This window comes from Symphalangus syndactylus, chromosome 16 (assembly GCF_028878055.3).
Source record: "Symphalangus syndactylus isolate Jambi chromosome 16, NHGRI_mSymSyn1-v2.1_pri, whole genome shotgun sequence".
NCBI lineage: Eukaryota > Metazoa > Chordata > Mammalia > Primates > Hylobatidae > Symphalangus > Symphalangus syndactylus.
The window spans coordinates 18,399,894-18,424,464 of record NC_072438.2 but is presented as its reverse complement, the minus strand read 5'-3'; the positions used below and the strand labels follow the sequence as shown (position 1 = coordinate 18,424,464).

Below are 24,571 nucleotides of genomic sequence, written 5' to 3'. Positions count from 1 at the left end.
AGCGAGGGCGCCCAGGTGAGCGCGGGGCGGCACCGCCCGCGGAGCCGGATAGAGCTCTACACGCGGAGCTGGGCCAGCCGGGCGCGCAGCGACGCTGCAGGCCGCGGGCGGTACTGCAGCGCGGCGCGGCCCGGCGCCTCTCGAGGCTCTATCGGGCGCGCATGCTCAGAGCGCCGCTCGTGGCCCCACCAGCCTCACTGAGCGTTTCCGCGGCAGCCGCGGCGGCCGACCTGAGTGTTCGCGGCCGGGAGAGCCAAGGGATGGGGCCTGCGCCGCAGGGCGGGAAAGGGCGGCTGGGAAGTGGTCCCTGCCTTAGCCACGCTCCAGCGCCTGACACCCTCCACGAAAGGTTGCTCCAGTTACTCCTGTTTTGCAGTTAAGAAAACGTCTCAGAGACTGGCAGTAACTTGGCCAAGGCCACACAGCTGGAAGGATGGCAAATAAGTTCGGGATTCGGACTCTACATCCTCAACCTCCTGCACCCCAGGACTGTGAGGTGAGGTAAGCTTGAGAACCGGGGCTGTCTTATCAGAGCTTGGGGGTCCTTTATCCCTTCTTTACAGATGTGCAAACTAAGGCTCAAGGAAGTTACTAGAAACTTCTGAAATGTTTTAGAAGAAAAAAAAGCCACTTTCTGGGATATCCTGTCCATGCCTAAAGTCTCCAAGTGTCTGAGATTGACATGTCTGTGCTCTGACCTGGGTGTTAAAGACCTGGCCCTTTTCCAATGGACAGTCATGTAATATTCAGGAGTGCTAGAGGTCAGAGAGAATATAAAACTGGGTAACGAAGCATGGAAGGAAGTTCAGAGCAAGAGAAAGGATGATCATGGAAAGCTCGTGGAGGCCTTCCTCTGAGCCCCAAGCTCCCCACTGGCAGAATTTGATGAAGGACTCTCTAAGATCACAGTTTGTAGGCGCCTAGAATGATCTAAATCCACACTGCCTTTCCTTTTCTTCCTCAAAAGCGCCCACCTCAGGGCCTTTGTCATGCTCTCCTCTCCCCTGTTCTCCATCTTCTTGTGGCAGCTTCCTACTGGTGGCTTACAGCTCATCTCCCAAGTCCCCATCATTGCAATTGTTAAGGCTTGTGGTCCGGAAATGAATGTTCCCTGAGGGCTGAGCCTTACCCTGTTCCTCATTCCTCTAGCCTCAGCACTAGCCTGTGCCTGCACTGAATGAGGATTCAATACATGGTTGGTTTCTTTTTTTGAGACAGAGTCTCGCTCTGTTGCCCATGCTGGAGTGCAGTGGCTCGTTCTTGGCTCACTACACCCTCCGTCTCCTGGGTTCAAGCAATTCTCCTGCCTCAGCCTCCTGAGTAGCTGGGATTACAGGCGCCCGCCACCACGCCCAGTTAATTTTTGTGTTTTTAGTAGAGGCGGGGGGCTTCACCATGTTGGCCAGGCTGGTCTTGAACTCCTGACCTCAGGTGATCCGCCCACCTCGGCCTCCCAAAGTGCTGGCATTACAGGCATGAGCTACCACGCCCAGCCCAATACATGTTTTGTTGAATGAATGAGTGAATGAATGAACGTTGGCTCCCAAATCTTATACTCAACGACTGGTTCACGTCTTCCTTCTTCTCTCCTACATTAGGTAGTCATAACTAGGAGGATGCATTGATTTCTTAGGATGGCTGTACCAAACAAACATGTATTGTCTCACAGTTCTGTCGGCTTAGAAGTCTGAAATCAAGGTGTCCACAGAGTGATGCTCCCTCTGAACCCTCTAGGGGAGGATCCTCCCTGCCTTTTCCATCTTCCGACAGCCGTTGGCTTTCGGCTGTATACTCCAATCTCGGCCTCTGTCCATGGCTGCTTCTCCCTGTGTGTCTCCGTGTCTTCTCATGGCATTTTCTTCTCTGTGTCTCTTCACAGAGACACAGAATGGTGTCCCTTATAAGGACACCATTCACATTGGATAAGGGCCCACCCTAATGACCTTGTCTTACATCTGTAAAGACCGTGTTTCCAAATAAGGTAATATCCATAAGTTGGGGGTGGGGGATATTAGCGCTTCAACGTATTTTTCTGGGAAACATAATTCAACTCGTGACAGACGTGATCCACGGAATTTAGGCAAACTTAGCTGGGGGGTGGGGAAGAAGACATGAAGGGCAGACGTGTAGGGAACGTGTGATGATTCACATTTGCAGGCATCAAAAGACTTTTAGGGACATCAGCCTTAAAGGTTTCTGCTGAAGTAGTTTCTATTTTTCCTTGACCCTTTTTCAGGCTGTAAACACTCCATTTCCAGACACTCCACAAAGCATTTCATCTCCCGGAATTTGGGCTACTGAAGAGTAAGTTAACAGTCACTTCTATCTGCCAGGGACTGTGATAAGTCCTGACTTGCTTTCTCTTGTTTAATGTTGACAACCCCCTTGGGAGGAAGGACCTATTTTTCACTGAATTTTACATGAGAAACTGAGGTTCAGACATGCTCACAACTTCCATGGGGCCGAACTGGGATTTATAACCAGTTCTAACTTCAGAAAAACTCCCAGGAGACCCACAGGTACCTTACATCAATTCTGTGTGACTTAAGAGGGCAGAACTGTGATGCATGAGTAGAAGTTACAAGGAGAGTGGCCTCTCCTTATAAAGTTTAGGAAAATTTTCTAATGTCTAGACCTCGGATTCTCCAATACTTATAATTACTAGTTTTTCCTGATGTGGCTCTTTTTGCCACTAGAGATTTTCAGGCAGTGGCTGCTAGTTTGGATTCTCAATGCCTTTCCCAACTTGACCCTACTCTTGAGGGAGACTTTGAACTCTCTGGCATATTCTCTCTGATAGGAGCTATCTGCACATAAATGTGTTTTTCTGAGAAGAGGTTCCTTAGCTTTTCTGAGCCCTAGGAGATAGAAAACCAGGAGCTTAGCGGCTCCCTGATCAGGACCGAGGTTAGGAGCACTGCAGCCTAGGGCAGGAAGAAGGATTTGCTATCTGGGCTGCTAATTTCTCTGCCCAGCTCCTGATATTTCAGTGGCGGAGGTTTTGCCTAGCTGCTGGACTTGTGGCTGAGCCTGTCTTCTTCAACTCCGCTTCTCCGTGTGGCACTACTGCCCAGCCCCACATCTCCTCCGTGCAGCATACTGGCCGCTGTCCGTGCACGCAGACCTCTGGCCGCCAACAGGAAGGTGATGGAAACCAGCCGTGCCCCGCCCCTCCTTCCAGAGCTTTGAAATAAACTTTAGCTATTCATCCCGAAGAAACTGTACTTCCCAGTGACACTGCTCCCATCCCTCAACCTGCCCCTGCTGGAGAGCAGTTTCACTTTGTGGGGAGTCACTGATTATTCGGGACCTGGCAATATGGTCCTCTTCTTTCCTCTTAGCGGCTCTATTCTAAATATGTCGTCCTTCCAGATCGTAGATGCAGGTGTATCTAGAGGGCAGTTGACTCGCCCAAAATAGCACCGAAGTCCAGGAGGCAGGAAAGAAACTCTGGCATTAAATGAGCTCACACCCTCTCCAGACTCCCACAGTCATTGTCCCCTCTGACCCTCACAACGCCCAACTGCTAGAGGAGGCTTTGCGCCTCACATACGACCTTCCCAATCTTCAGAAATGAAGACACTGAGAGAGGTCAGGGGACTTTCTCGCCAAGGTCCAGCAGCTAAGACGTAAAGGAGTAGGGAGAGTCAGGATTTGTACCCAGGACTTCAAGGCCATCTCCTTCACTGAAGCTCTCCAAGAAGGACGAGTTTGGAGGCTGAGGACCTGAGCTCCTTTTCTCTCGCTTTCACTCACCCGCTGCAGGACTGCAGGCTCCAGGGGGGCAGGCGCCAAGGCCGCCCTCCGCGGGACCCGGTACCAGGCAGGCGCCCCGGGATGGCAGACTGGGCCAGGACCGAAGCCGAATCCTTCTTTTGCCTGCGGCATGGTTAAGTATGGACCTCGCTCGCTACGGTGCGAACGCGTTGGGTCAAGCTCTAAGCCCAGAAGTGGGGCTCGGCTGGGTCTGAGGCTCTCTGCTCCGGACAGCTTAGAAGCCCGGCGGGGACGTGGGCAGCCTTAGAGACCTCAGGCGCCGGCCTCGCTGGAGCCGCGCCGCCGCTTCACATTGCGCACGCGCGGGGGCTGGCGCAGGCTCCGCCCCCCGGGTAGGGACCTACAGCGGGCGCGGCGCCGGCGGTCTGCGGCCGGCGGTGTAGACGCCCCTTCGCCGGGATCTGGCACCCGAATCCGGCCTGCCGGGTAAGTAGCTCAGCGGGAGGGCGAGGGCCCCCGGATCCGCGTGTACGTGACCGAAGTGCCGGCTGCGGCCGGGTCGTGGGGCCGCGCGGGGCGGGGGCCTGACGGGGCCAGGCCGGGGCGGGTCGAGCGGCCGCGGCCCCGCGTGCCCGCGCTGAGGGCTGGCGTCGTGGCAAGCGGCACCCGGAAGGCCGAACGCGGGCTCCGGCTGGTGGGCGTGGGGCACCGGCTGGGGTGGGGGCCCAGGCCACGGCTTGGCGCGCGTTGAGCAGGGACGCGGGCCCGGCCTGGGGTCAGGGTCCGGCCCGGCGCCCCCAGCTCCCCTTTGTGCGCCGCTATCCCGCAGACTCGCCCGACGCGCCAGGGCGACCGAGGCGGGGGTGGCGGCGTCCCGCGGGGCCGTTTGTGTGGCGCCGCTGGCCCAGCCTGCGCTCCCCGCCCCCAGCGTTATGAAGGATGCCTCCTCCGAGGGCTCCTACCGTCCGCGCGGAGCAGGAAGTGTCGTCAGGAGGCCATTTTTAAAGCCTCCTGCGGGCCTCGGAGCTGAGCGTTGACGGTTTTGGTTTTCTTCGGTTGGAAGAACCCCGGCCTTCCCTCGCGGCTAGCGGGACGCGCCTGGGAGACGACGATGCGCCCAATGCACCCGGCCTCGTCCTCTGAGCGCCCAGGCTCAGGCGCGCTCGCCTCGGATGCTGCCTGCCATCGGGGGAGCGTGCCGACAATAAACTCGAAAACCAGCCTGGCATTGTCTTTCCTTGAGAGGGTCAGGGGTGGGCTAGTCCATCGAGGTCCTGCGCATCTTTTGCAGGGGGCGAGGACATAGGAGGTTGAGAAGAGATGAAGGTTTGAATTGTTCCAAATGCTGATGTCATTGTGGGACCTCCCCATCCCGGCCTGCCCGTCTTATCTTGTGTCCTTGGGGTTTGGGGCTCTGTAAAGCCAAGAAATTGCAGGGTTCAAAAGAATGAAAGTTTCTTAACTAGAAAGGAAAAGCCAAAAGAGCGAACGGGAGAAAACACTTAAGTCTTTATAAGTTGGGTAGTTAATGTATCCCGTTAAAATACCTCTGACTTTAAAAATTGGGATAATGAACGATTTATCAACGTAACATTAAAATATAAACTACTGAGCATTATGTCCTGTTTAAAAGTAGAAATCTACGTAGCTAAACTCTAATGTTGTATTAGAATCCTTAAACTATCCTAAGTTTAGACTTGAAATCACCAAGAATTAAGACAAACCTGGGTCTCCAGAAGCTTGCAGCACTCTTCTACCGTAGAGCAGAAACTGAGGATGGGAATGCATCTCTTTTCTCTCTTGAGCCACATATGCAAAGTTCAGCCCAGCATGTGATGTCAGTACACAGCCAACGGTTCAGAAAATATTGTTTTAGAAGCCAATGTTATATACTGTTGTCTCTTTGAGTAGAATACAAATAGTTCTTTTTTTAAAATTGTGTGATATTGATATCTTTAATCTAGGATGCAATTTTTAAAAATTACTTTCATCTTGGATCAAATTTAGCCTTGAAAAATAACACTTTTGTACGTAGACAGTTTGCTATGCTGATAACATTCATTGCAAATGCAATTTGAAAAGAGCAGACAAAGGATGGCATTCCTTTATTTATTGGGACTCCTTTCTGATGTGTTATGCCCAATCTGAAGATTTTAAAAATGCAAAATGGCAATTTAAAAAAATCCATTTAGATCTCTAGAGATTTATTTGCCTTTAAGAGGATCAGGGCCAGTTTTTGTGCAAAAGGAAGAACAAAGAATATTTTATTTTTGTCTCTGTGAAGGCTGCTCTTTCATTCATTCATTCACTCATTCTTTCAACCAGTACGAACCTTATTGAGTGCCTTCCTTGGCCAAACCCTTTGCTATTGATCATGATAAACAAGATCCTGACCAGGGAGGGTTTCCCCAATCATGATTGTTCTCAAACTGCCTGCTGTCTACTGCATTTTCTTTGTTATGCAAACCCAGCTAACTGCAATTTCCAGGATTCATCCTTGGAGTGAAAGTAGCTACAGATCAGCCAGTCTAAACATTGTCATCATGGGGTGAGGGTGGGGAGGCATCAAAATCAACTAGGGAGAATTTTAAACCATATGCCTGAGCCCCACCCTAGGAAATGGTAACCTCATTTGCTAGGTTGCATGTGAGTCCTAGGAATCCTTTTTAAGTTCCGTGGGTGACTTTGCCATACACCCCTGCTTGAGAACCACTTCTGGGGCTCATTCCCCTTATCTTCAACACAGCCTGAGAAACCAAGGCTGTGCCGGTCCAGGACTTAAACCCAAGTGTTTGGCTTCTGTTGCAGGCCTCTGTGCAGCGCCTTGCTGACGCCCAGGGTTCTGATGTAGAAGCCTATACCAGGGCCTGAGGTTGTGAAACTCATGGCAGTCCATGCCTGAGAAGAGAAGGCCTGAAAGAGAAGGAAGAGCCCATGGGACTTGCCACGGTTTTGACTTATATCTGCAACTCCAAGGCTCCAGGCAGGAAGTAAGAACAGTGCTCAGGTGGCAGCAGATACTGACCATGGCTTCATTTCACAGCTTCACACAGCAGGGTAGCAGAAAACAAAGAATGTAAGATTGGACACAGTTGCTGCTGTTCACCAACTTTGTGATCTTCAGAAAGCCATATAGCTTCTCCAGACCTGTTCTCAGGGAAGAAGCAGATAACTGAAGGCTGGCTTTGAGAAGTTTCGAGGTAACATAGGAACCTGCTTATGCAGGCACTCTTTCCATCTGACTTGGGCCAAGGTGCTCCGGGATTGACAAGCAGCCAGCCACTGGGAGAGCACTCTGATCAGATCATTGATAGAACATTCACCACTCTACTTATCATACCCATTTACTTATCTCCATCTTATGTTAGACTCCTTAAAAACGGCAGCCCACAGCAGGTGTGGGGATAAAACAGTCCTGGGCAGTGCTCATTGTACTCACACTATGCCAGGCACTGTGCCAGGAACATTCAAATTTTTAAGAATCTACAAAGTAGATACCTCATTATACATCTTACAGAGAGCATCATTGGTGTTTCCAAGGTCACAGGGCTAGGCAAGGGTGGAACCCTGAGTCTGCTTGTCTGTTTGCCCCGTTACGGCCCAGGGGTGGTGGCCTCACCTCACCTCCAGGCACCCACAAGAATATAAAATCTTGTACAAGGATGTCGATATTACTATTGCCATTCCCAAGTGCACCTGCACCTGTAATATCAGGTGGTTTGCAGCCTTGGCTGCATAGCTGCATATGAGAATCACCTGGGAAGCTTTTAAAAATCCCAATACCCCCACCTCTTCCCCAGTTACAGTGGAGTCCTGTGAGTGGTGGGGGACATCGTTATTTTTGAAGCTCCCAAGTAATTTTGGTGTGCAGTGGGGTGACCAGCTGTCCCAGGGACCTCCTGTAAAAAATAAGTTTAATATCCCGGGCACATGACACGCCAATTGCCCTAATGCAGCCAAGGTTAAGAACTACTGGTTTAATGGGAGATATTTTTTCTGTGCTTGATTATACTGTTTTATTAAACTCTGAATCCATTTCTTTCTGCAAATTTTTAAGGCAAAAAAGAAATGCGAAAATATACGTCTCATTTTTAGCACCTTTAGAGACCCGGAGTCATTTGATGTGCTTCATGACATAAAATTTTGTAATATGCCTTGTGATACTACCTTATTTTTATGATATATATTTTTTAATGCTTAACAAGAGCATATTTGCTCTTTCACATTTTTTTTTCACATACAAAGTTTAAGTTTTAGACATCAAGCACTCTAATACTGGCTATATTCTTTTTTACAAAGATTTTTTTCTTAAAATGTTAAGAAAAAGCCTATAATATCACTTCCTTTGTTTTCTGATGTAGACTCAGTTGATGTGCACAGCAGTGTCAAGTCAATCTCCAAAATCCTCCCTGTAGGCAGGGTGGGGAGAAGACCCTCACTTCCTGCCGACTAATGAACTCATCTTGATATAGACCTTTGCCGCCTCAGATTCATTTGTTAAGCTAACCAGTATCTGCTTCTCTGGACATTACTGCACTCTTCTACCTGTGAAGCCATCTTAAAAAAATATATTGACTGATTTCTTAACGAAACATCTACTCTTTGCCAAGCATAAAGTCACCTCACACTTGCATACACCCTTTTCTCATTTATCCTCACATCAGCTGTATAAATGAGAAATATTCTCATTTTATGAGTGAGAACATTCAAGCTCAGATAGGTTAACAAGTTTGAAATCATGTGCTAGTAAACCAAACACCTAGGTTTTGAACCTTGTTCTTGTTGTCCCAAGGTCATTATTCTGTACTGTGTTACACTCAGCTGCTTTCACCTGGAAAAGCAGAGGAATCGGGCTGTCTCCTGCCGCTGTCTTGGTCCATTCTGCTGCCCAAGCAGTACACTTGGTTTCAGATGGAAATCTAGGATCCCAAGGATGGTACATTTGTCGGCAGCATTTGGAAGTATTTTTCGTCATCAAGATGGCTATCAATTTGCAGTTCAGTCATCTCAGTGCAAGGTAGTTTGGCAAAAAGATTATGACACTTAATGGATTTTTTTCCTCTTTTAAATCTGTTTACCCAGCACTTTGTAGTATAATGCAACGTAATAACATTGCATTATTTTGAGCATAGTTTAGAAGCCAAGAAGATACTTTCAAACAGGTGACATAATTCAGTTATGGCCCAGATGTCCTGCCTTCCCCATCACACATTCATATTAATGGTCTTAAAAAGCTCTTTCTGAGGCGCCAATTTCTTCCTCAATATCATCCTACTGGGGAATTTTTGGCAGTTGATGTCTAATGTTGATTTTTTTTTTTTTCCTGATCAATTTTAATTGTTTACTGGGCACTTTGGGGTAGAATTGTTTTAAAAATTTGGTTACTGGGAAAGCTAGACAAGCCTTTGCTATGGTGAAAGAGACAAAAGGAATATAGATATAATTTGTAAGTGCTTATGCCATTGGGCTTAATGCTTTGCATACATTATCTAGTTGGCATCTCCTGATTGCCCTTTAAGTTTGCTATGGTAAAGCATTATTCCTTGCTTGGCAATGCACAGAGAAAAATTATTTGCTGAAGGACCCTGCAAATGAGGGACAGGATCAGAGTTGGAACTGTAAACCTTTCCACTCCATTTCATGTGACCTTCATGGGTACGGCAGCTATACCCTGCCCCAGCAATGAGTATGGTAGAGCCACATTCAAAGGAGGACTTTGGGGTCAGAATTCCTGAAAAGAGCTGCTTAAGTTTGCTTCTACATCCAAAAACGATGCAGTCACAGTCAACTAACACTGAGCTTGCTGGGCATCTCATGAACAGAAATGTATGTGGTGGTCCATGTAGCATGTATGCAATATAATTGGCCACCCACCTTTCCTTTTCACATTAACATTTATCACAGAAACACATTCATTTGCTACAGGGATATTTCACACTTTGGCTGAACTTTGAGAGAAGTGGGTGAGGAAAAGGTAGTTCAGTAACTAGTTTATATATAAACCTAAATTGTAGCGAGTACTCTTGTAGTTGGAGCATCTTTTCTATGGTAATTATAAATGGCTGTTAGCCCCTTTGCACTAAAGCTAGGTGGGTGGTTTTGCCACAGAGGTAAATTATCTTTTGGGCTGTATAACCAAACAAATAAGATTAAAATATAAAGTGAGATTCAGGGCATGTTCTGAATACAGCAGTTAACTAGGCAGCCAAGAAAACTGTATTTTAGCCCCTCTGACTATGTGATTGGTATTTTTTAAATTAAAAAATGGAAAATAATATTTTTAACAGCTTATGATATGTCAGTCATTTAACCCTCACAGTAACTCTGTGGGGTAGGTAGGTACTGTTTCCATCTCATTTTACAGGTGAGGAGTCAAAACAGTTTGCATACCCAGGTTGTATATCTAGAAAGTGATAGAGCTGGGATTTTAAACCTTATAATCTGATTCCAGAATCTCTAGCTTTAAACACTATGTTACCACTTATTTCTCTTCGAATTCTATTAAGCATTAGATGTTTCCAATATTTAGAAGTCAAATGCTTCGTTTTTAATAGGAACTTACACAGTCTTTTATGTTTTTTTATAGCCTTCAATGTCACTGATGTGGATTCTTCCAAACTCGATTCTTTGTTTGTTTTTATGTCCCCATAATAAGTCTTTAAGAAAACAGGGCAAGTGAGCTCAAAATCAAAAGAAAACCCACCAACAGTGAATGCATTCAGGGCTATTTCCAGGTCTTTACTTTGAAGAAAGATAAGACTCAGTCCAGAGAGCACATCTGTGACACACTGTGCCACTTGCCTTTGGTGCATGGCAGTCATCTTTGACTCATGCTGTATGTCATTCTACATTAGAAAACTCACTGTATGTTGCTAAATAATTTTTTGAAAACAGGCAAATTAATAAATGGACATCTTATTTATTATGCCATAAAATTAATGGTATTATTTTCTGTGTTTTTGAGAGCTTTCCTAAGCTATCTGAAAGTCCTAAGACGCCAAATGCAGAGGCTTTTGCAACAGATGTTGAGAGTTTGCACGGTAGGCAAACACTGACCCTGCTGTTAATAGTGATTTATTGAGTACCCTTTCAGTGCCAGCATACCCATGCACAGCTTTGTCTCTGGTGTCTTTTGTACTCCTTGGTCATCCATCCACAGAGTCATAACTTGCCAAGAGGACTCAGCTTCACAGGTGTGTATACTTGGATGTGAACCATGGAGGACGTTGTGTGGAAGGGACAGGCTGAGAGCCTTTTACACAGATATGCTTGCTGTCCCTCAGGAGTGTCCACGTGTAAATACCAACATCAGAACCATCTTCATTCTTCCATGTGGCTGTGTCCATTTACCTTGTTTTGGAGTATTACATCTGAGATGCATTTTCACCTGTCACTAGACACACAGGTTACAAAGGCCAAAGAGAACTCCCATCTACTTGTTATGAAGAAACCTCACATCTTTTTCACTTGCACAGAGGGATGTGGCAATGTAGTAACATTGCATTATTTTGAGCATAGTTCAGAAGCCAAGAAGATACTTTCAAACAGGTGACATAATTCATTTATGGCCCAGATGTCCTGCCTTCCCCATCACACTGCATTTGCTAATAATCATGGCAGCATGCTTCATATTGGCACGTGCTCCTATGGATTCTTAATTCAAAATAACTGCTGAGAAAGTTTTGCAGAGGCCTCTCCAAGACTCTGCCTTCCTCATGCATTCTGGCTGGCTTGGTGTATTCTCTGGGGACTTTCCTTGGCTGGGATGCTCTCCATTCCTTGCTGATGGACGTGATATTACTGCCAGTCTGTCTCAGATTTTCAAGTATTCAGTTTTAGAATAAATGATACCTTCCTGCCCCCAACTTTTGAAAGGACCTAGAGAGAAAAATGGCAAAAGTGCTTTCTGGGATTTTTGAAGACTCCTGGGGGCTGAGCAAGAGGCTGAAACACTGAAAATGAGCCAGTGGAATCCTGGTTTGGATGATTGTTCAAATATAGGAATCTTGTCACATGACTTAGTTGAGAATTTCTTAGGGCTAATATACAGGCTGTTGTGTTGAAATAGTTGGTAAGCAAATTGTAGCAGGCAGGTTTCTTTCTCACACACCAGTATTACAAGACTGGTAGATCAGAGCATAAACAGATATCAACTTGTATGCAAATCTTTGGAACAGAATTGAGAACTGAGGATGAGAGATGTGCAGATTGGTAACTGGTTGATCAAGAGGAATTAAGTTTATTTTTGTTGCTCCAGAGTCAAGGCAGAACAAGGAAATTTACAGGAAAGCTGATTTCTGTTTCATTTAAGGGTAAATTGTTGATAATGAGAACTATGTGAATATAAAACTGGCTGCCTATAGAGGGAAGTGGTTTTTTGTTTATGGCAATATTAAACTATCAGCTGCATGGTCAATTGGAGAAGATGTTTTAAGAATTTAAATATTCTCAGAAGCTTCAACCAGTAATTTGAAATGCTGGCTTTTCATCAGGATTACCTAGGGTGCCTTTACAAGCCACAAAAATCTCCTTTCCTTCCTTCTCTCCTGAGACTTAGATTCACTCGCTTTGAGATGAAGCCTGGGAAATTGTCCATTTTTGCTCTGATTCTGAGGCTTTTCCAAGTTGAGAACTGCTGGACCAGATCTCCCTTATCACCAGTTTTAAGCCTTTTCATTCCTTAGGCTTTGGTTTTCTTGGGTTCTGGCTGCTGCTGCAGCTTTTCCGTTTTACCTGGATAACAATGTTGACATGACTATGTTGATGATAGTAGCATTCTTTAGATGATAAAGTGTGTGATTTCGAGGATCAGCAGCGTCAGACTGGGCATAGAAGTCATGGGCCTTTTTTTAATAGATAATAAGAGATGCAGGTAAGTTCTTGCTTGAGGTCGCTTGATGAGCAACAGAAATCCTGGGAGTTACTTCTGTCTTCCTTCACTAAAGCCTCTGAAAATTTGGAAATTAAAGTGTGTGCCAGCTTCTCATAATGACTCCTCTGATAGTTGTGTTGTCTCTACCAGAAATGCAGTGTAATGTGAAAGGCCTTATCTTTGCCCATGTGTTGTTTGCCAGCTTGAGGCATTCATGTGTCCTGTCCAAAATCATGGTCCCCTTACACAGGTATGTGTTTGAACATTGAGGGGAGAGATGTTTCCCCAACCCCCCACTGCAACCCTGCAGGCCTCCATCTGCTTGATGTCTAAGTGTTGTATGCATACTTAAGATAGGGCAAGTCTGATTGAGGGCTTGATTTCATGCTGGAAATTGCTTTTGAAGAAGGTGGCTATCTTTCACAAAAGTAGAGTAGGAAAGGACAACACTGCCAGAAAAATACAGCTTGTCATCAGATATGATGTGTTATTTTGGTGCTTTCCAAAGGGCAGGTTTTACGCCAGATCTGAGTGTGTTACTGTTGTATCTCTTGAGCCCCTGTGGAGGGGCTTTTTTAAACTCCCCCACGTCAGTCTTTCAGACTACCTTTATATGGTTCTTGGCCTGTTAGCATTGTGCCAGAAGGAAGCTACCTGTGTTGCCACCCATCATTGTCATTGAACAAACACTGACTGAGTCCCTCTGGGTGCCTCTTTTTTTTTTTTTTTGAGACAGAGTCTCGCTCTGTCGCCCAGGCTGGAGTGCAGTGGCGCAATCTCGGCTCACTGCAGGCTCCGCCTCCCGGGTTCACGCCGTTCTCCTGCCTCAGCCTCCCAAGTAGCTGGGACTACAGGCGCCCGCCACTGCGCCCAGCTAATTTTTTGTATTTTTAGTAGAGACGGGGTTTCACCATGGTCTCGATCTCCTGACCTCGTGATCTGCCCGCCTCAGCCTCCCAAAGTGCTGGGATTACAGGCGTGAGCCACCACGCCCAGCTCTGGGTGCCTCTTGACACTTGGAGAAGGACTCGAAAATTTCAAAAGTCTTCTCTTATACTCTAGCGTTCTTATACTCTAGCGTTCTAATCATCATGGTGGCTCTGGGAGGGATTGGATAATTGTTCCTAATTCTAGTTGCCAGATGAAAAACTGAGGTTCAGAAGATCTAAGTGACTTTCTTAAGTCATGAAAGAAAGGCTTTTAGCAGATTCCAAACTAGAATGGATTTTGTTATGCTCCTAGTTTGGCATATTCTGGGAAATTAAGTGTCTTTAAAGATTGCATAAAAGAGTCACTGTGGCCAGGTGCAGTGGCTCACGCCTGTAATCCCAGCACTTTGGGAGGCTGAGGCAGGCAGATCAACCTGAGGTCAGGGGTTCAAGACCAGCCTGGCCAACATGGAGAAACCTTGTCTCTACTAAAAATACAACATTAGCCGGGCATAGTGGTGCAAACCTGTAATCCCAGCTACTCAGGAGGCGGAGGCAGGAGAATTGCTTGAACCCTGGAGGCGGAGGTTGTGGTGAGCCAAGATTGCACCATTGCACTCCAGCCTGGGCAACAAGAGTGAAACACTGTCAAAAAAAAAAAAAAAAAAAAAAAAAAAGTCACTCTTTGTATATTGGAGTGCTTACTTGCTCTAGAAAACATTTGTCACCTCTTGTGTCCGAGGCCAGGCCATCCGTGATCTTTCTCCTCCAGCCTCTCCCCTGCTATGTCCGTACAATACTGGGTTATTGTCTCTTCTGGAACATGTCCCCTGTTCCCCATTCCCCTTGCTGTTCCTCACGAGCAGCAGGCCCACTTCCCACAGATCTTTGCCTTTTCTCTGCTTGAAACACCCCTTTTCCAGCAGCCACAGTGCTCACTGTGGTTGCCCCCAGGTCTCTGCTCAGACATGAACTTAGCATGAGGCCTTTTCTGACTGTCCTCACCTCCATACCCAGCCCCGCAACCTCATCACCGTGGCCTTCCCTGTCCTGTTGGCATTGCTTTTTTCCCAAGTATCTTATCACCATTGGCAAATGTGTAATCTGTTTCCCCGTCTGCAATGTGTGCATCACCCGGAGAGGGACTGATTTGCTTTCATTCACTGCCTTACAGCACATTTGAGTAATGCCCAGCACATAGTAGATTCCCAATAAGATGCTGCAGCAGGCTTGCTAACATTGTCAGTATTATGGGCGTCTTAGCACTCATGAAAGCAAATTAAGCGTGTGAGTGAGAGAGTTGGTATTCAAGCTGATAATAAGCTATAATGTAGAAATAAATGTGAACACCCCAGGTCAAAGCCCTAGCTCTACCACTTGATAACTAACTTGTTCAAAAACTGAACTGACAGTGTCCTGTATAACATTTTTGTGAAGCTAATATGAAATTATACCTGTGAAAGATGTGCTCACTGACACTTGAAAATGACTTTTGGTGATCAAAGGCTGTCCTGAATGGCTGCTATGATGTCCTTGTTCCTGGTATATCTGTGTTCATTCATGATTTGGCTAAAGTGGTAATTTATAGGGGGCTGAGTTTGAAAATGTTTTCGATTTAAGCTTACTTGCCAACTCTGTTGTGTTATTGTTATAACATGCATCTAAAATCATATGTTGAGATTTAGCATAAAATGTCCAAGGCCATTAAAATATAGGATAAGTTTGTTAATAGCTTAGCCAAACTCTTATATTAATCATGCTTTATAATTTTGTTTTCGTTTAGTGTTACCTGGAATGTCAGAGAGCTGAAAGCAGTCATATTTTGGGATCATGCACCTACTGTGGCAGTATATAAAAAAAAATAATTAAGTATGCACCCAAGAAGTATCTGCGCCCCTACCCATCACAAACTGTATAGAAGGATATCTCCTAAGGATTTTATCATGTGAAAACTTGCTGAATTTTAGTTGGCTCTTTTTAGAAATGCAGATAAGATGAAGGATATTGGACAGCAGCTATACACTACACACTTGAACGGTGGACATAATTCCTTGACCATGTCACCCAAACAGCCTGATGCTAATGGAGCACCTCGGCCAGATAGACAAGAAGCACAAACCCTTTTGTATCAAGGCTCAGAGGCAGAGGCTGCCATGATGACCATTGCTACATGTGCAAAGTGCAAAAGTGTTCACAAGATCTCTCTTCAAGATTTGCAGAAGGGTACAGGGAAGGACGGTATGTATGTCTGCTTCCAGTGCAGCCTCAGTGCAGCTCCTCCCAATTTTCATTTTGTGAGCAATAATCCCAGTGCTACTCATGTTGGAAATAAAACTGAAAACTTCTCAAGTTCTGTCAATAACAGATTTAAGGTAAGGAACTTTAAGCCAGGCAAATACTATTGTGATAAATGTCGATTCTCCACAAAGGACCTGCTGCAGTACAAAAAGCACACCCTTCAACACGAGGAGATTAAATTCATTTGTTCTCACTGCAGCTACATTTCGTATACGAAAGGAGAGTTTCAGAGGCATTTGGTGAAACACACAGGCGTATTTCCTTATCAGTGTGAGTATTGTGACTATGGTGCTATTAGAAATGATTATATTGTCAAACACACGAAGAGAGTACATGAAAGGGCAGGTGCGAAACGGCCAGTCAAAGCTGTTGCCAAGCTGGAGCCAAAAAGAACCGGAACTTCAAAACAAAACCCAGAGTTTCTAAAAGCTTCCAATCCACGGACTACATTTCAAAATAAGTGGTCAGATCAACTGTCAGGTTTCTCTCTCCATGCAAATAAAGACAAAATGCACAATATCATGTTGTTACCTGAACCAAAGGAATACCAAAAAGATGTAGTTTGTATTCCAAATAAAATGACCCTGTCTGAGCCAAATGAAGTGAACCTATTTGAGAACAAAAATGTTGAAGTAGAAGTGTTATCCCCTGCGAAAGAACCTGTTCAGCCAGGTATGCCATTGACGGTTGTTGCACCAGCAGAACTAGTTGTCCCTGCAAACTGTTTAGCCCAGTTGATAGACGTGAAGGTTGTCAATGGTACACAGCAGCTTGTTCTGAAACTGTTTCCGCTGGAAGAAAATAATTGCCTTGAAGCTGGGAGGGGTAATGGAGGTAATTCTGAACGTATGGTGAAAGAGAAGGGTTCAAATGAACAAGAAAAAGTACTTTCTGCAGAAAAAAAGTCACTGACAGTTGACGGGAATGTTGGAAAACTCGTAGGCATTGATAGTTTTCAACCTTCAGTTCAGAAACAGCTTAAAAATGTGAAATGGTTAAGGTCTTATGATTTTATTATGCCAAATTCTAGTGTGCACAACAATGGAAAATCCTTCATTAATTCGGAAACAATTGAGGATTTTCAGAAAAAAAATAATTTGTATCCACATAGAACTGCTTTTCCTTCCGTTGCCTTAAAAGGTCATTCTCTAGCATCTGTATTTAAAAACAGTGTTTTACGTAGTCTTGGAGCTGCATCAAACCCTTTTCCATATAAAGCTGCTGTTTGTTTTGCTGAAAATGGAAGAAATTTACACAGTAACTCACAGCAGTTACTCCCTTTTGCTGCATCACCTGCAACCTTTTCCTTCTCTGGAGAAAAGGGCTTATTGCCTGTAAGTGAAAATGACTTGGAATCTAGAAGTAAAATCAGTATTCCTGTAAAAATGGTTTCCTGTAATAGGAAGCAGGAAGATTACCAGACAGAGGAACACAAGGCAGTTTCAACTGTAGGCCAGATTTCCTCTCAATGTAAGAGTGAGTATTTACATATAAACATAACTGGAGAAGATAGATCTCAACAGCCTGGGGATAAGCCTTTGGAATTAAAGAATTCTGAAAGGACTAACAACACTAATGATGGCCCAGTCATCTCATCAGTATTTTCTCTGAGCTCTGGATCTGAAAATGTCCCCGAGGGCATTAAGTGGAATAGCTCAACGTCTAAAATAAAGTCAATTGAATTGTTGCGCAGAAAGATAGCTCAGTTAATTGAGTCCTGTGGCAAGCCTTCATCTTTGGCTTCAAATAGTGCACATCGTCACTCTGTAGGGCAGGCATCAAAGGGAACTTCAAAAGCTACCTCTGAAGGTATTCAAGAAATCAACGTGTCACTCACTGGTCCTGGCCATTCCACAGGTCCTCTTCAGAAACCTCCGAATGATGGTGGTGGTACTGGTAATAGACAGCTTACTCATCAACAAATATATCCACACTTTGCAGATGGCAGTAATAGGAAAACCAAAAGCAGAGTGGCCAGGAAGGCTCATGCTGCCACGCCAGTGTTAATCCCCAAAGGGGCTGTGTTGAGGGTTGTTAATTCCTCTAAGAATGCCCACATCATAGAGGCTACATGTGAAGCACCTGTCAGCATATCTTGCAGTGAAACACAGTTAATAAAACCAGTTCCATTTTGCCCTGTGAAACAGGCGGACTCAGACTTACAGCCTTTAAGAAGTGAAAGGGGGCCAATAGATATGTCCCAAAATATCGAGACACCTCTGCGGCCTAAACTGAGAAAAGAGAGTGCTGTCTGTAACACCATCCATAAAAAAACTGGCCTCTTGTATGGACAGCAAGGAAGCAGTGAATTAAATAAGCAAGGGAGACTGCTTTCCAGAAGTCTTTCTATAAGTAGAAATAAAAGCAAACAAGTACACTTATCCAGGAAGAAAAACAAAATTCAGGCTGAGCCCAGCCGCTGTCTCAAGGATCCTTCAGTTTTTCAGGTTGCAAGGCAACTAAGACTGATAGCAGCTAAGCCAGATCAGTTGATTAAGTGTCCCCGTCGGAACCAGCCAGTCATTGTGTTAAATCACCCTGATGTGGACTCACCAGAAGTGACCAATGTGATGAAGGTAATAAATAAATACAAAGGCAATGTCCTCAAAGTTGTTTTATCAGAGAGGACTAGGTGTCAGCTAGGCATCAGACGGCATCATGTACGCCTGACTTACCAGAATGCGGAAGAAGCCAGTCAAATTAAAAGGCAAATGATGTTGAAAATGAAACTCAAAAAAGTTCATAAAAACAACTACCAGGTAGTGGATTCCTTGCCTGATGATTCTTCACAGTGTGTATTTAAGTGCTGGTTTTGTGGGCGGCTGTATGAAGACCAGGAAGAGTGGATGAGTCATGGCCAACGGCATTTGATAGAAGCAACTAGAGATTGGGATGTTCTTTCCTCCAAGGGCAAATAAGTAAGCAGTTACTCTTTAAAGCAAGTTATCTTTTAGTTTATTCTGGTTTGGAGTCCCTCCACCAAGATTCAGTAGGAGAAATACAGACTGTAGAAATGAGAGGACTGCAAATTCTTCAGAACTGTAGGAATATTGGGAGCTAGGAGTCTGAACCTGAAATAATGTGATTGGACCCCAGAATGTATTTGAAGGCTCTGAAATTGTACACGCAAATTGGTACATACGCATTTTTCTGGAGAGAGCCTGTGAAACTGAACAGATTTTCAGTGGGATCTGAGACTTTTCTTTGTTTAGCACCCCGTTTTCTGAGTACATACAAATCTCTCATAATCCATTCAGAGGGGCAGATTGAGAATGTTTTACACATGCTCTTCATATAAATGCTACAGAAAAACCTTTGTTTTGGTGTGCACATCCATTTTGTTTTTGCTTTGTGTTCTGAGTATTTGATGCACAATGGAAATTCTATTTTCTACTTTACTGTCTTCAATTTGGTTATAGAGAAATGGCCATTCTTTTACTCCCTCCCTGGTTTTGTAATACTCTGGAGTGTTCCGTATAGCACAAAGAGTTTTGCTTTTACTGGCCATTTTAAAGAATGTTTTCAACTGCTTGCCTGAATTTACTCCTTTCACAGCAAGTATTGGAAGAAAGATAACATTTTCAAATATTTAACTTTTGCTTTCTTTAAAATACATTGGTTTATGACATATGGGAAGGGAACGTACCTTTTTGCAAAGACAAAAAGAGATTGCAAAAGGAAAATAACAAACTGTTTTCTCTTTGCCCTTAACACTCCTAGAAACATAGGTGACCAATTTAAAATGCTAGGGAACAGGCTTACAACATAGGTAAAACTCGCAAACACAGTTCAAGGTAGGCTCATAAAGTTGTGAAAGGGGTTTCATATGCCTTTTAGTTTTCATTTGGGATTCATCCAAAGACCGTGGGTGGATGCTGTCTGTTCTCTCTTCTTGATCCCTTTGATTCATGGACACTAGACTCCCTTTGCCGTTTCTTCTGAACAGGCCCTCCTGTGGACTAACACAACTTCCTTGCCCACTGTTTCTTCCGTTCTGTGCCTTTGAGACCCCTTAAGGTTTTTCCTCATGAAATTACTAGAAAATGGCAGGAATCAACAAAATGGAGACCTCCCACTGTTTTTGCTAAAGTTACAGGAACATGATCCCTAGTTTTCATTGATAGTAATGCTGTTTCTAATTTAACCGCATTCATGCTTACCCCGCTGCCCAGCTTTCTCAGGGAAGCAACTCTGGGAACACTCCTTCCACTCCCCTCTCTACCAACATATGTCAGGACTGTCATTTATCTACACAACACAAAAGTGTTCTTTAGAAAAAGGCCCACCCCCTGCACAAGCATAGCCTCTTGGGCAGATAGGTGGCTGGGTAAATGCTTAAGACAGGATTCTAGCTTTCACTTGCCTGTGCAGCTGGGCACTGACCTTCAGGTAGAGCACAGATGGCACAACCCCGAGGCAGCCCCAACTTGCATTTCCCTCCCTCCAGGGGCTATTCCTGCCTTAGGCGATTTGTGGGGTGCAGTGAATGAAACTAAAGAGTTGTTACACCCGAAAAAGATACCAGTGATTTTTTATTGGGTAGTCGATTGGAGACACTTTTTTTTTTTCACATGGCAAAGTCTTAGATTCCAGTAGATGGAATTGAGGTCCTTTGTAGTTTGTTCTCATTACAGATAATCAACATTTCTTTTGTATAATTCAATACATGATCATCAAGTTAATTGGTTAATTTTTATTGAAATTTAAAACTTGCATTTTTATATATGTGTATGTGTGTACACATAAAAATATTTTTTACCATATGAAAATTGCAGTAGCTAATTTTCTGATTTCCTATTTTATAATGATACATGGGCTGGAAAAATGTAGAATGTTTTTATATTCTAGAAATTTATTTTGGAAGTACATTTTTATAAGGGTCTAATCTCACTTTTGGAAAATGAAAGCACAGGAATGATGGGGTCTGGTTTATGTGAACAAGTGAGTAGAAACCCCTGTGGATCATTTTATTACTGCATTTAGTCCCTGTGCATTTTTTATTTGGTGCTTTTTAGGAAGTAGATCTTTGGTACCATTTCACTACTTAAAGGAGAGCATTCAAAGTTTTATCCATGTTATATATTGTACTCCTGTGGCATGAAAAATAGCTCCCGAGATACGGAGAGGAGAGGAGTGAAGAAGAAAAGGCTGTGTTGGTTTTTTTTTCCCCCACTTTTTTATCTCCTATTCCTCACCACATAGTGCTCTTTCCTGAAAAGCTGGACTGAGAATTGGCCTTGAATCAGGTCAGGGTATTAACTGTTAACATGAAGTATTTGCACTTCGCAGCATCAACTGTTTTTCAAGCGTTAGCTAAAAACACAACTTGCATACTTTGATGGAGCTTAATTACATGAGTAGAATATGTAGCAAAGCTTTTTAGGATTTGCAGAACTAGAATACCTTTTAAGGAATTAAAAGTGTTTCTGGAAGTCAAAAATGGGAAAGCAAAAGTAGCTGTCCTCCCTAAAGAGCTTTAGAAGATAGCTTAACCTGTAGGTACATGTTAGGAAATAAACACATTTCTAACAAAACAAGGGAGTAGAGGCAGACCTGTGTTGAGTATTTGCGTGTGTTCTTAATTTTGAAGGACCTCCAATCACTACATTTTGTTAATACTACCAATAAAATCATTTTAAACTTATTTTTTAAAGTAGGTTTTCTTCCTTTGGTGGACCAGAAGTGAGAGATTGTTACATGTAGGATATAGACAAATAGAGTAAAAGTTAAAAAAAAACAAAAACCTGACTCAGAGTGTACTCTAATAGACTATATTATATTCAATTTTGTATCCCCAGTCCAGAACATCTTGTAAGCCTTCATTAAGGGCCACCTGCTGTCTGTTGAACTAGACTGAACAAAATATATTGTCTCAAAAGCTCCATCCCTTTTTCTTTAGGACATGTTATATAATCCATCCCAGAAATTGAAGATGTGATGCTGCTCAGCCTTTGGAATAATTTTTAAATCTGTAAATGTCTATATGAGCAGAAACAAAACATTGTGTAACATGTTTTAAGCATTATTGTAATTCCTGTGTTAACAGTTTGTGTGTCTGCTGCTCTGGTTTTGAAACGTTTGTATATATAGGAGTTGGCATAAATTTTGTTAAATAAAGCAACAAAAATTTTCTTTGCCCTTTGATTTCAAACGTTATGCAGGTAACTATTACGTAGCCTGTTTGTATTATACATTTCCGAGTCAAAGGCAAGGCATCATTCTATGTAACAGGTGTTTTGAATTCTACCAGAGTATGTTTCGAATTAGATGCAATGATGGGATGGTTAACCTTGCAGACCCTAATATTAGGCCAGGTTATGTTTTTGTTTTGTTTTGCTTGCAGATTTCACAAGAGGTGCTGGTTTGGACAGCAGTGGCAATTTTCCTGCCATGGTTAGTGGCCTCAGCAGAGAATGTATGTGGGCCTTTAACCTGCCTTACATGTCTTGGGTAGAAGAGTTCCCAATCAGTGATGAGCCCCTGGACCACGTGTACTTGCACTATTGATGTCATCTCTCCAAGTGATCTCTTGCCACCCGAGTCCACATACATTTGGGTTGCAAGAGTATGAGGATATTTAAAGAGGCACTTAATTTCCTCATCTCACTCCTAGGGCCCAAGGAGTCATAAGGGAAAGGAAGAGAATTGGACTTGTGACAAATATTGGCAGATCTGAGGAAAAGGGAGGTGAGTTGCTTAAGTTCAGCAATTTGTTGAGGTTGAGTTAACGAGTCATCTTTGAATCCTATAGGATCGTTAATTGTCACCTTTGACAGTAGTTATTTAGGGGAGAGTGGAGGTCAAATAAGGCAGCAGGAAACTGAATGGGCTCTGTATTATGCATGGAGTACCAGGGACCTGGTAGCTGTAGTGTGGTAAGTCAAATAGGAAACGGGTGGAAATTGACTTCAAGTGTGTAAAGCTAGGAAGTGGCCGTCACTAATGTACCCTGTGTAATAGAAAACATATTAAAACTGAAGCTCAGGAAAATTAATAACACCTGATTGACCAGGTTTACATGGTGCCCTTTCAAATGTTATGAGCCTTCATTTATCACATTACTTCATTTAGAAAATAGCTTAACTTGTAGGTACATGTCATGAAATGAATACATTTCTAACAAAATGAGGGAGGAGGGGCAGAACTGTGTTGAGTATTTGTGTGTTCTAACCTTGATTTTGAAGGACCTCCAATCACTATTTTTTTTGTTTTTGAGATGGAATTTCACTCTTGTTGCTCAGGCTGGAGTACAATGGCACAATCTTGGCTCACCACAACCTCCGCCTCCTGGGTTCAAGCGATTCTCCTGCCTCATCCTCCTGAGTAGCTGGGATTACAGGCATGCACCACCACACCCAGCTAATTTTGTGTTTTTAGTAGAGACGGGGTTTCTCCATGTTGATCAGGCTGGTCTCAAACTCCCAACCTCAGGTGACTGGTCCACCTTGGCCTCCCAAAGTACTGGGATTACAGGTGTCAGCCACGGCACCTGGCCTATATTTTGTTAATAAATGACAGGATAAATGAAGTAATGTGTAGGATAGTGTTTTGGCAGGAGTACCTTCGTAGCCCCTGGTATCTGCAAAGCCCTTTGCTTTGTAATATGTAGAGTCTTTTGTTGCCACAGCTACACTCAGTATGAGTTGCTTTTTAAGGTTTGCACATCCATCAGACTGCTGGGATGAGATGCGATGCTAAGGATCTAGACTTAGTCTAGGGTAGTGCTGTCCATTAGAAACGTAAGCCAATTTGTAGCCACATTTTAAGAGAGTAAAAAGATCAGATGAAATTATTTGTCCCAATACATCTAGATTATCTTCAATCAGCAAAATATTTACTGTGACATTACACACTTTATTAAAAAAAAAACAAGTTTCAGAAATCTGGTATGTATTTTACATATACAGCATGTTTCAAGTTTAGTGCTAAATTTTCAGTTATTGTAATCAAAAGTAACCCTACCAAACCCTGAAGTTTTTAATGGAAAGGTATTTTACACTGCTTCAATTTTAAAATTATAGTTCCTCGGCCACCCTAGCCACATTCCAAGCATTCACATGCCTAGTGGCTGCTCTACTGAACAGCGCAGAAGGGGAGGTGTGCTGTATTGTGAATATTTATATACTTCTCTGAGCTCCTTGATGGGGAGCATTGGATTTTATTTTCTATATATCTGAAACTAGGGTAAGCTAGGCTAGACTTCACTCACCCACATTTAGGCAATGCCAATTCTGTGCCAGGTTCTGTATTAATACCTGGCAGTTCTATTTCTAAGTCTGTACCCTAGAGAAACCATTCACATGGGACTTTTTGAGGTTGGCACTCATTTATTTGGCAATTCTAGTTGTTCAACCAAAGAAATGTTTATTTCTCATTCACACTACATATCTACCATGGGTCAATAAGGGACTCAGCTCCCCACAGTCTGTTAGGGACCTAGGCTGATAGAGGGCCCCATCTTGTAGCTGCCCCTCGGGATCACTCGGGTGTCTCCATCACTGAGACAGGAGAGGAGTATGAGGAGAGGATATTGCACCGGTGAGAAACAACACACAGCACACCACTCACAACCAGCTGCCCAGAACTGGTCACATAATCTAACAGGGCTATTCAGCACCACCATCTTTGCACATAGGAAAAACAAGAGAACCAGTGTATTGATAAACACCAATGAGGTCGAACGCACTGGGTCATACGGTGCATACTCGAGAAGTATAAATGTCAATTATCTATGTGGAAAGCAACTTGCCAATCT

The 24,571-nt window shown here is 43.9% G+C and overlaps 1 protein-coding gene and 1 long non-coding RNA gene across 15 annotated transcripts in view; one reads left to right on the top strand and one right to left on the bottom strand.

Moving 5' to 3' along the window:
• The window catches only part of LOC129464411 (uncharacterized), a 62,901-nt gene that overhangs the window by 29,796 nt on the left and 8,534 nt on the right, over positions 1-24,571 (bottom strand). The window contains exon 1 of one of the 4 annotated variants that reach the window (XR_010116148.1): positions 4,680-4,795. The exons of 1 other annotated variant lie outside the window; for it this stretch is intronic. This is a non-coding gene — a long non-coding RNA (uncharacterized lncRNA). Of the gene's footprint in view, positions 1-4,679; positions 4,796-24,571 lie in introns of those variants that run through there. 2 more of the 4 variants (XR_008651584.2, XR_010116149.1) reach the window with 2 other exon arrangements.
• ZNF518B (zinc finger protein 518B) overlaps positions 171-24,571 on the top strand; it is a 50,487-nt gene continuing 26,086 nt past the window's right edge. Inside the window, exons 1-6 of one of the 11 annotated variants that reach the window (XM_055245598.2) lie at positions 176-501; positions 2,237-2,304; positions 3,766-4,203; positions 6,526-6,917; positions 8,510-8,734; positions 15,302-21,559. In XM_055245598.2, coding sequence (XP_055101573.1) covers positions 15,513-18,734 — 3,222 coding nt within the window. In that variant the 5' untranslated portion in view covers positions 176-501; positions 2,237-2,304; positions 3,766-4,203; ... (1 more) ...; positions 8,510-8,734; positions 15,302-15,512 and the 3' untranslated portion in view covers positions 18,735-21,559. Of the gene's footprint in view, positions 502-2,236; positions 2,305-2,866; positions 4,204-6,525; positions 6,918-8,509; positions 8,735-15,301; positions 21,560-22,429; positions 22,504-24,571 lie in introns of those variants that run through there. The other 10 variants (XM_063619394.1, XM_055245600.2, XM_063619393.1 and 7 more) reach the window with 10 other exon arrangements.